Below are 12,263 nucleotides of genomic sequence, written 5' to 3'. Positions count from 1 at the left end.
ACGTTATAAATTACTGATTATTACAAGCAGACTCAAGGAAAGTAAAACCATCCCACAGAAAAGAGGCAATTGTCAGCAATACACACATAAGTATAGTTTAGCAATGCATATCAGGACACCACGACAGAATCACAAAGCAAAACTCCACTCCTAGTAGTTTCACTGCATAAACACTATGCCTTCTCTGACCTTGGTAAAATCTTTGATGAGGTCAGCTGCTCGCACGCCATTCTGTACATTAAAGCTGATATCAACTTTCACTTCAGTAAAAGAATCTGTCAATTTAATAATAGGTACCTAAAAGAGAAGAAAGGCAAAATTAAAATATGTGGACCAAGTTAAATAACACACCAGGGGATGGGAAAGGTTACTAGACTTGAGGTCTTGACCTCCTCATACGGACAGAAAAACTCTTGAGTGTTCTGATTACTACGTACTACACAGTCTGCTTGGTCTTCTAGATACTTCACATATTTAGCACGGAGCCTCATACGATGTATATTATCATTTCTATTGGTTGAGAATTTTGAAATCAGGTAACAAAAAACCTTTCTCAACCTTTTGTACTTTGGACCTTTCTCAACATTTTGTACTTTGGACAACAGTTTCCAACTCGGTCCTTATGATTAATGTCAGGTGTATCGACAAATTGTTCCTAGTAAGAAACCTGCTCTCTTAAGTCTGTTAATTATTGGTATTATTGGTCAGTTTTGCAAATAGCCCATAAAACAACCTACCAAGAGAAGTTAAAACCTGAGAATTATTCTCAAATAAAAAAATCACTGGATGGTTTATAGAAGATATTAGAAATTCTCTTAAAAAAAAAAAAAAAAAAAAAAGCTTGGGGCACCTGGGTGGCTCAGTCAGTTAAGCTTTCAACTCTTGATTTCGGCTCAGGCCATGTCTTGCAGTGGTGGGATCAAGCCACATGTTGGGCTCCATGCTAAGCTTGGAGCCTGCTTGGGATTCTGTTTCTCTCCTTCTCTCTCTGCCCCTTCCCCCTCCACCAAAATAAATAAATAAACTTTTTTTAAAAATTTTATTTAAAAAAAGGCTCTATTTGCACTCTGTATTAGAAAACTCAGGTCAGCAAACTGTATGTACAGAACTGGGTTTTCAAATTAATAGCTTTTTATAAGCTGTTTTGTTCTAAGAAAACTTAACATACACAACTCCGAACTTCTAAAATAGATAAATTTATTTCCATAATGAGCATCTATGAAAGTTTTTTAATGGCCATTCTAGATAAGAGTTAAAATATCGAGTTGCTTGATCTACAAAATTTCAATTACAGCTGACCCTTGAACGACACAGGTTTAAACTGCGTGGCTCCTCTTTTACACAATTTTACACAATACTGTACCGTATTTTCCTTATGATTTTCTTAACATTTTCTTTCCTCTAGCTTACTTTATTGTAAGAATATAGTAGTATATGATATATATAACATACAAAATATGTGCTAATCAACTATTTATGTTATCAGTAATCCAGTCAACAGAAAGCTCTTAGCAGTTAAGTTTTTGGGGGGTCCAAAGTTACATGTGGATTTTTACCAGTGTGGGGAGTTGGGTCCCCTAACCCCCATGTTGTTCAAGGGTCAGCTGTATGAAGAATTTTTTTAAGGACACAAAGTAAGAGAGGACAGCAACATCCTCTGTGTGACTATAAACTGTTAAATAGATATCCAAATTTTTATTTACACTTTTTAAATATAAATACACTTAGGGGCGCCTGGGTGGCTCAGTCGGTTAAGCGGCCGACTTTGGCTCAGGTCATGATCTCACGGTCCGTGAGTTCGAGCCCTGCGTCGGGCTCTGTGCTGACAGATCAGAGCCTGGAGCCTGTTTCAGATTCTGTGTCTCCCTCTCTCTGCCCCTCCCCCGTTCATGCTCTGTCTCTGTCTCAAAAATAAATAAACGTTAAAAAAAAAAAAAACTTAAAAAAAAAAAATAAATAGAAATACACTCATATTTAAAAACTCTACAGTATTATGTATGATAAAATGGAGTACTATATTTTAAAGAAATATATAACCACAACGAGTTCATCTGTTTCACATAAGGTAGTGTGATCATTAATGAAACCAAAGAATCATTCACTGAGAATCCAACTATGCTCTCCAAAACTAAATTTTAATTTTGTAAGCTTCATGCATAAGTAACTAGAGATTTTAAGATGAAATGCGAGAAGAACTTACAGTTGCTTTGTCTAGAACTTTGACCGAATCCTCATCTGCAACTTTATGTTTCCGGAGAGCTTCTTCCAGGGTCCAGAGGGGAAGGTTCTCCCACTTCCCAAATACCACAAGATCAATGTCACTGGGCACAGAACACACACACGAAAGTTGTTTGAAGAAGAAACTGTACCTGTTTTCACTTGCATTCGGGCTTACTTACAGACTTCAAAGTGCAATTAAAACCTATTTCTCACACTGCCCAATGAAGACTAAATGTGTTGTTCGTAGTTTTTTAGAGCAGAAGTGGAGGGTGGGGACTTTAACAACCTCCTCCTCCTAGTTTTTTCACAGAAGTCAGGCCTCAGGAAATGGTGATTCTGAAAGAAGTTAAAACCTCAAAAAATACCAGTGAACGTTTCCTGTTCATAAAGGTTTCTGGGACGAAAAAACTTAAGACGTTCTTAACATGGATGAGATTAACTAATTAACTCTGATTTAGATTATTAAGTGTAAAAAGAAAGTTGCAAATGGTTTATCTAGGATCCTACCATCTGTGTAAAAAAGGAAGAAAACATACACACATTTCCTTTTCTAGGTATAAAATGTTCCTGGAAGGATGTGCAAGAAACTGGTACCAAGGAGCAGGGGACAGAGGTGGGATCCACACTTTTCATTGTAATTTTTTGTGCCCTTTTCAATATGAACTATGTGAATATACTGCCTATTCATAAAATTCAATTAAATTTTTTAGAGTGACACAGGGTTTTGCTGAAAGTCAGAATCTAAATAAGGAAAAATATTCATGAACTCAAAGTTGAATACTTTATGGCCTCTGTAGGCCTACGATAGCAATGGGCAGAATAGAAATTGAGAGGATCCATCCATATCAACACATTTTTTGTTTTTAATTTGGGTAAAGTAGATCAAATCAAGCTCAAATAAAAAATCATGATGGATGCCTATAGTTAAAATCATACTGTACTGCACACTCAAAATTTTGTTAGGAGGTTAAATCTTACATTAAGCGTTCTTACCACAATAAAAGCAAAAACAAATACATGATGAAATTTCAGTTTGTAGAAGACAGGTATTTACACCTTGGGGAAGCCTTATCATCCCCAAAAGGTCCTGCCCTGCCCCAGATTTCAGGGCCATGACTGCCGTGATTGAAGAAGACTAAAATTAATAAGGGACCTTCCTCAGAGAAGCTCCGGGTCAGGATGTGGGAACAAATCTAATAGTAAGAGTTCGTAATAAGAAATGACAGACCTGCCATTCCAGAGTAAATGAGGCTTTACAGTATAATCGGGTGTTTTGCCAGAATATTACATCAACCTCTGTGTTAGCGGGTTACGTTACAGAAGTGAACAGGCAGGGTAGTTCATTGTTAACTGATTCCATTTGCTACATGTTCCCTTTACATCTGACAGGATACAGATATCAGTTTGAGAAGATCATCTGAAGTGATGTTCTACCCCCAAGGTAACTCAAATAAAATACAGATAAAGTGAATTTTCATTCTGTAAATCTGTTTTGTTCCTACTCGCCTACATTCAACAGCCAAAATGAACACATTCTAGAAAAGGGCACAATATCCTGAAAGCTCCATAAATGTACTAACCTAGTAGGTAAATACAGGCCAGTTTTAAAACTTCCAAATATCTGGACCTGAAATAGAAAAAAATTATTATATTAAGGTATTTATCAGATGAAAAGCCACCATGCTTTAGAGAAAGGTTGGTTTTTTGCTCCCCTCTATTGGTAGTTTTTGGTACTACAAGGGCACTTTTTAAGAACACCATGCTTTCATGAAGCAGGAATACTGTATCTCATAGGCAGACATTAGGAATATAGTTTAAATTTATAAGGTTAAAAGAACAAATGTACAGACTGAAACAGAAAACTCTCAAAAGTAATACCCAAGTTACTCATGCTCCCTTATAATCTAGAGACATGTTCAACAAATCCTTAATTTTGATTCCCTAAGCAGGACTCTTGTCATGGGTTACTGAGTTAGGGTCAGACTACTTCAGCTGCAGGCCAGCTCCATGCAGAGCACCAGGCAGTGTCATCCCAACAAGAAGCTGTGGCATAAAACTAGACACATCCTATCCCAACCGTGGAGAAGAGTGGAAGATTCAGTGTAGGCGAGTAATTGCAATAAAGGATGAATGGTGAAAAAGCTCAGCCTCTGAGGGGAGATGCACCCAGGAACCTAATCACAGCTACATGTTTCTCACCTGTAAACAAAAATATGGTTAAAACCCCCCACCTCTAAAGGAGGAAGATTCATTTAAATCAGGGTTTCTCAACCTCAGCACTACTGACATTCAGGGTAGATAACTTCATGAGGGGCTGTTCTGTGCATTGTAGGATGTTTAGTATCAGCCTTGGCCTCTACTCACTATATGCCAGGAGCACCTCACCAGTCAATGATAATCAAAAATGTCTCCAACATCGCCAAGTGACCCCTGGGTGGCAAACTCACCCCCCAGCTGAGAGCTACTGATTTGGATCACACAGGAGAATCAATGTGAACACACAGAAGCTGCTCAATAAAATATTAGTGTCCTCTCCTCTTCCCTTTACCTACAGTGTCTCATTTAAAGCTTTTCTGTTTTGCCACCTGGACAAAAGAAACTTCCTTGGCTTCCCCTTTATCATCCCAAGACAAAGTCTAAAGAAAAGCCATTTAACACAGAGTAACAGATTCTAATTTCTTTGAATGAATAAAATAAAATTGTAGAACAGACCCTCAAAAAAACCTCTAAAAAGTATGTAGTTTCAACAAGAACCACAAATAAGCAAAGAGGAAATCCTGGGCAAAAGTCCTATTCACTAGGTGGGTCTGCACGGGGAGACAAGGAGGGGCCAGAAAGAAGAAAGAAGGAGTGTCAAGATAGGAAAACAGACTGATGCCTGCATTAGCCTAAGAAAATGAGCTTCTTATGACCTAAGAGATTCCTACTTGACATTTTCATTCAGCTATGAACACTTACAACGGTAGGCTGGAACAAAACAGTAATGGGATTTTGATCTACCAGATCCAAAAACACAGCTACTACAAAAAAAGGCCTGCCTTGTCTGTCTTCTCTTTGTACTAATGCTTCCTAAATATAGTTTACCTCTAGTCTTGCTCTTCAGCACTGCAAAGAAATAGTTTTAACTAAGTCATCCGATTCACTGCAAATAATTAGGAGGCCCAAAATTCTTTTTTTTTTTTTTATATGAAATTTATTGTCAAATTGGTTTCCATGCAACACCCAGTGCTCATCCCAACAGGTGCCAGGAGGCCCCAAATTCTAAAGGCTAGAGAAGACTATCGCCCCTAAGTGTACAGACGCCTGCACGTGGGGACTCTGAGACACCAACACGTGCCCTCCCCCGCTGCGGACAGGGATGTTGCCCTCAGCACGCAGCAACCAGACAGATACTCACGTCAGCGCTGGGCCAGAGCTCCTTAATCACACTCTCGATCCTGTTCACCACCTCCATCCGCATCTTTTCTTCCTCCGGTCTCGGAGACATGTATTCGTAAAAATCACTGATTTCTTCATGCAGACTGAAGGGGGAAAAAAAAGCAGAAAAGCTAATGTGGGCAGGGCCAGTCTAATGAGAAATCACTATCTTAAATAACTATCTAATTAAGTCTTATGACTCCGCTGATGACTTTATGCTCATAGATTTCTACCTAAATGTTAATGCTATAACTGATGCTAGCTAGCCTAAAGTGGGAATATACAGAAGTTAATAGAAACTGCCAAAATAGTTACATAAAATAAGAAGTTCCAATAAGTCTTACCAGCCGCTCTCATAGCATTTATTATCTGCCTGTGCAGAACCTTGCCGGGTGTATGCATGCTGGTGATTTAAAAAAAAATTTTAAATGTAATACGTAAGGCCTGGCCTCTGCCTTTATACTTCCAATCCAGCAGACACACACAGAATCCAGATGACACAGGCAAGCTTCCTGGCCATGGGGACCGGCCATCTTACCCCTCTATAATCCATTCCTCACAGGAACAAAACAGCCTATCTTTTGTAATGTTTGCTTAGTGAATCAAGAGTCAGATGAACAGGAGAGTCAGTGAGCATCAGCAAAGACCTGAAAAGAATGGCTGGCAGACAAGGCTCCATGGAGGTGCTAAAGACTCCCTGAGACCAAAAGGAACAAGGCTCATCCAGGAGGCACTGAGCAAACTGGACAGGCTGAGGACAACAGAGGAGGGAGAGAAGCCACCAAGGAATGCAGGCACCTGACCACAGTAGGCTCGGACTTTCCTAGGGGAACAAGGAGCTACTTCAATGTTTCTGAGAAGAACCAGGGAACGACTGACTTTGAAAATGCAGCGTTTTAAGAAGATTCATCTGGCACCCGTGCAAACAATGGACTGGCAAAGAGACAAGACTGGATGCAGAGAGTAGTCCATAAATTACTGCAACTGCAGAAGGGCTGGATGAAGGCCTAAGGGAGGTGCTGGAAAGGAGTGGGCTCCAGAGACATGACATCACACACACACACACACACACACACACACACACACACGCACACACACACGCAATGGCTGGGCTGCAGAGCTCAACCAACAGTAGGAAAAAGGGAGGGAGGAAGGGTGCCTGTGAGTGCTGAAGCCTGACAGGCTGGGGAATCAACGAACAAGATGAAAGGAGAAACCAGTGAGGCTGGCTACGGAGTTGAATGCAGTCAATTAATACCAGAGGACAGAAGAAAATGAAGGCAGCAGGTACAGCTCTGAGCAGTGACCTCTGGGAGGGAAAGCGAGGATGAAATGGAGGGAGATCTGCTAAACTCGTGTTGAATGGGGGCGACCCGGGAGGCCGGCTCCAGGGGCAGGCCTCACAGGGAAGGTCTCCTCTAGTACAACTGTGGTGGGCCAGCAGGCCAGGAGAAAAGCACTTAACAGCAATGGCTGCCAAGTGCCTGGAAGCAAGAGGGGCACCCTGGGGAGGGGGGTGGCCACGTAGGGTGGCCTTGTAGTAACACAGTCTTGAAGGATCCCGGTCTAGAGCAGCTACAGGATTCACAGCAAGCTGGAAACACCAGGAAACTAAAAATGGTTTTGAGGAAGGGAAAAAAAAAAAAAAAAGATGTCTAATTCCCAACCCCCACTTGGCTATAACATTTTAAACATGGCCAAGTAAGCAATCAACAGTTTCTGCCTCTTCTAATGTTTTATTTTTAGGCTAACAGTCAAAAAACCTTGAGTTCTAGACTCAGGCTTTGCCTGAGGGCAGTTGTGTTCCTTCAAAAAGTGACTGGCGCTTCCCAGCCTCGGTGTCCACAGGCACAAACTAGGGGCTGGGAACCAGGATCCTTTTCAGGCCTTAATGTCAAAACCTGGGCCATTCAGTAAGGAATGATTTGTAGCAGTGTTCTGCATGCATACTATGCAATACTGCAGAAAAACTGGGTTTTAAAACTCCAGAGAGTCCTGCATATGAATCCAGAGACTCCCAGTGGGGTTGACTCTTCCCAGGTACGCTTTTGGGTACCTTAGGATCTTCACCTTCTGATTTTCTATAAGGATTATCCCTTTTTCTCTAAATCCCTTTCAGCTTTTTTTTTTTTTCCCTCCCTTTCAGCTTCTTGAAGACAACAGCTAAAATAATCAGTGTAGAAAGTTCAGAGCTTGCACTGCTCTTCTGCATGGGTCTTTGGAAGGATGAGGACCACAGAGAAAAAGGAAAACAAACAGATTTCTTCTTATCTAACTGGATCGTTTGCTATAAATGATCAAAGCGTATTTGTGGTTCAAAAGCACTAGGGGATACTTCCATTTTAACCAATGAGGAAAAGACCTCCTAAATGTGACTGTATCTACTCCACAGAGGCCCACTTCCCGTTTCTAAATATAGACGAAAAATACGTAGCCCAACTTCCAGTTAATCTTCAAATCACAAGAAACTGAATAAGGATTTATTCTCTAAACATTACTGAGTGCCTGTGTTCAACATACTAGAAGGAAAGAAGGCTAGTCAAACATGATCCTTGCCCTTGGTAATTTCCATCTAACGAAAAGAAATATGCATTCAAAGTAGTTTTGTGATGGGTAATATATAAGTGCTACACTGTTCTACCACAGGCAGGCTTCAGATGACCAGAAGGAGAGCTTGCCAGTGACAATAGCTGCAGGGAATGGAGTGAGTTGCCTTGCAGGGTAGTGAGGTCCCTGTCACTGTGAGTGTAAATAAAGAAGCTAAATGGTCATGAGGCAAACAAAGGTCTAATAAGACATTCTTTTAAGATTTATAAGCAATCTCTACACCCAACGTAGGGCTCAAACCCACAACCCCGAGATCAAGAGTTGCATGCTCCACTGACTGAGACAGCCAACTCCCCCAAGACACTTCTGAACTTGTAAAAAGTAGAGAAGATTCTAAAATTCCCATTGATCACTAGATTTTAAGTTTCTAATTAGCATATTATGTAAGCTTAAAAAATTTTTTTTAATCTTTATTTATTTTTGAGAGAGAGACAGAGTGCGAGCAGGGGAGCAACAGAGAAAGAGGGAGACATAGAATCTGAAGCAGGCTCCAGGCCCTGAGCTGTCAGCACAGAGCCCGACATGGGACTCGAACCCACGAACCGTGATATCATGACCTGAGCCGAAGTCGGATGCTCAAATGCCTGAGCCACCCAGACGCCCCAAGTTGTACAAGCGTTTAAAATAAGACCACCATGGGGCGCCTGGGTGGCTCAGTCGGTTAAGCGTCCGACTTCAGCCAGGTCACGATCTCGCGGTCCGTGAGTTCGAGCCCCGCGTCGGGCTCTGGGCTGATGGCTCAGAGCCTGGAGCCTGCTTCCGATTCTGTGTCTCCCTCTCTCTCTGCCCCTCCCCCGTTCATGCTCTGTCTCTCTCTGTCCCAAAAATAAATAAAAACGTTGAAAAAGAAAAAAAAAAATTTTAAATAAGACCACCCTAGGGGTACCTGGGTGGCTCAAGTCGGTTAAGCATCCGACTCTTGATCTCAGCTCAGGTCTTGATCTCAGGGTGGTGAGTCCAAACCCTGCATTGGGCTCTGTGCTAAGTGTGAAACCTACTTAAAAAAGAAAATCTTTGGGGGCATCTGGGTGGCTCAGTCAGTTAAGCATCCAACTTCAGCTCAGGTCATGATCTCACGGTCTGTGAGTTTGAGCCCCACTCTGGGCTCTGTGCCGACAGCTCAGAGCCCGGAGCCTGCTTTGGATTCTGTATCTCACTCTGCCCCTCCCCAACTTGCACTCTCTCTTGCTCTCAAAAATAAGCACTAAAAATAAATAAAAGGGGTGCCTGGGTGGCTCAGTCGGTTAAGCGGCCAACCTCGGCTCAGGTCATGATCTCGCGGTCCATGACTTCGAGCCCCGCGTTGGGCTCGGTGCTGACAGCTCAGAGCCTGGAGCCTGTTTCGGATTCTGTATCTCCCTCTCTCTGACCCTCCCCTGTTCATGCTCTGTCTCTCCCTGTCTCAAAAATAAATAAAACGTTAAAAAAAAAAAAATTTTTTTTTAAATAAAAAAAAAATAAAATAAATAAATAAAATTAAAAATCTTTAAAATAAGACTACTCTGAACATTAATATTCCATGGAACCATCTCCCTATTTAGGAAAAACTGGTTCCACAGGTTATCCGATTTCTTTTACTGATTTGCATGTGCAATATTGGATGAGGGAAAGAGGAACATGGAAAAAAGGAGGGCCATTAAAGCTAAAACAAACTTGAACAATAAGAACACAAGAACCCATCTCACGTCAGCCAAGGCCATCTCCTTCCCACACTGAATACAAACATGACTTCCTCTCTTGCCTATATGTAACTAGCTGCATGGAAAATACTTAAAGACCTGAGTGTGAAATCTTAGTACATTTAGGAAATCAACTTCCAGTATAGCTTTTATATAATCTTGAGGGGACTCTATCTCTATGGACTTTTACTGGCATGGCACCATGTATATCTAGGTGCCTACAGAATCCGGAAGGAACAGAATCCCATTTTTGGAGTGCCCACTACATACCTGGCACACTTTATTAAGGTCAGCACAATGACCTAATAAAGACTGGAGACTAGAGAAACTTTGTAAGCTTGCTTTCACAAATTAACAGAACTTTATGCCTCTGAAATCCTCCACTTACACAGGGGAATTTTCAGTTCCTCCCACATCTGGATCAAAACTCAGTATGATTAATTAGTAAATACAGCTGAAGGCCTCATATCCAGTTTTACAGTTTCTCATTTTAATTAGAAAATATAACTCTTGATCAAAACTCATGTATGACCAAAGCACAGTGCCCTCTATTAGGACATCAGTGGAGGATGATGTGAGTTGGAAAAGTGAGCAAGAAAGCACACCACACCTCCTCTTTACAAAGGATAAGTATGTAATATAAAAGCAATATAAAGTGTCACTATGTAACTGGAAAGGATGCCATGCTCCAAAAAAGAATGAGAATCAAAATTAATTTGCTGGGGTAAAATTTACATTGACCTCAAAATTAATGGTAACACAAAAGTTTAATGTGACAAAGAAAGAGATATAAACAAAAAAAGTTTCTGTATTTTAAACACTACAACGCACAATTTAAGTCAAAATAGAGAAGTGAAAAAAATCACTTTTGCTCTGAGATAAGCTCTACCAGAGGAGAAATGCTAGCCTTTCCAAATTATACAAATTCCATAATGCTTATCATATGGCAGGGGGAAAAAGGTTAAAAAAAAAAAATGGCCCTCAGAAAGCTCAATTTCTTGCTATAGAAAAGGGAAGAACTTGTTTTCACCTGGACTGCCCAGGGATGGATGTGAGCAGCTGAGGAGTTCAGCACCCTTAAAGCCAGAGGCAGCCTCCCAGATTCATCCCAGGCCAAGGCAGGCAGAGGAGCCCCCGTTGGCCCCCACTGCGGCTCACCCCACATCCGTTCATGGGCTAACACCCGTTAACTGAGGGACACCTGCTGGCCTGCAACACGCCTGGGCCACCTCCACACATCAAGGTCCAGCTTTTCAGTTTTCAGAATTGAAGTCCTCATTAATTATTAACTTCAGACTCACATGAAGGCACTGGCAAAGTTCTATTTAATTACCGTCCATAACAAGATACCCACCCCCCTGCAAAAATGCTCAGGTTAATAATAACTAATTTTGACAAACACATATGGAAAAGGCACCTGCATGCTATGTGTGAAGGTATAAATGACCACGACCTCTCCAACAGTTGTTGTATTCATTGATGATAAATAACATTTCTATGAATAATTTTTTAAATTCCCCTTCTTTCATTAAAATCAGGATTCTGAAGAGACACCTGCACTCCCATGCTCGCTGCAGCATTACTCACAATAGCCAAGATATGGAAACAACCCAAATGTCCACGGACCAACAGATAAAGAAAATGTGGTCTATACCTATGACATTACTTAGTCTTTAAAAAGGAAATCTTCAAAGTTGCAACATGGATGAACCTCAAGGACATTATGCTAAATGAAATAAGCCAGTCCATTTATAATGTGTTACCCAAAATAGTCAAACTCACAGAAACGGAGAATAGAATGGTAGCTGCCAGGGGCTGGGGAGATGTTCAATGGGTATAAAGTTTCAGTTAGGCAAGATGGATAAGCTCTGGAGTCCTGCTGTACAACAGACCCGTAGGTAACAATACTGTATTATGCACTTAAACATGTCTGAAGAGGGCAGATGTCATATCATGTTCTTACTGGAAAAAGGGGGAGGGGGACACAAGGAAACTTTTGAGGTGCTGGATATGTCTATTACCTTGATTGTGGGGATGGTCTCATGGGTGTATGCATATGTCCAAACTCATCGGGTTGAATATTTGCATTAACCAAGCATGGTGTTTTGTATACCCACTATACTTTAATAAAGCTGATTTAAAAAAAAAAAAAAAAAGTCACTTCCTGGGGTGCCTGGGTGGCTCAGTTGGTTAAGCGGCTGACTTTAGCTCAGGTCATGATCTCATGGTTCTTGAGTTCAAGCCCCATGCTGCACTCTCTGCTGTCAGCGCAGAGCCCACTTTGGATCTTCTGTCTCTCTCTCTCTCTCTCTCTCTCTCTCTCTCTCTCTCTCTCTCTCT

At 41.2% G+C, this 12,263-nt stretch overlaps 1 protein-coding gene across 1 annotated transcript in view; it reads right to left on the bottom strand.

The window, feature by feature from the left end:
* Window positions 1-12,263, bottom strand: part of TENT4B (terminal nucleotidyltransferase 4B) — a 36,157-nt gene that overhangs the window by 15,053 nt on the left and 8,841 nt on the right. Inside the window, exons 2-5 of the mRNA XM_040497984.1 lie at window positions 5,618-5,741; window positions 3,801-3,847; window positions 2,201-2,321; window positions 190-297 (exon numbers count right to left, since the gene is read on the bottom strand). Coding sequence (XP_040353918.1) covers window positions 190-297; window positions 2,201-2,321; window positions 3,801-3,847; window positions 5,618-5,741 — 400 coding nt within the window. The remainder of the gene's footprint in view (window positions 1-189; window positions 298-2,200; window positions 2,322-3,800; window positions 3,848-5,617; window positions 5,742-12,263) is intronic.

Source organism: Herpailurus yagouaroundi, unplaced genomic scaffold (assembly GCF_014898765.1).
Source record: "Herpailurus yagouaroundi ecotype Mexico unplaced genomic scaffold, PumYag 190, whole genome shotgun sequence".
In the NCBI taxonomy this organism is placed as follows: domain Eukaryota; kingdom Metazoa; phylum Chordata; class Mammalia; order Carnivora; family Felidae; genus Herpailurus; species Herpailurus yagouaroundi.
This window is presented reverse-complemented; position numbering and strand designations above follow the sequence as displayed.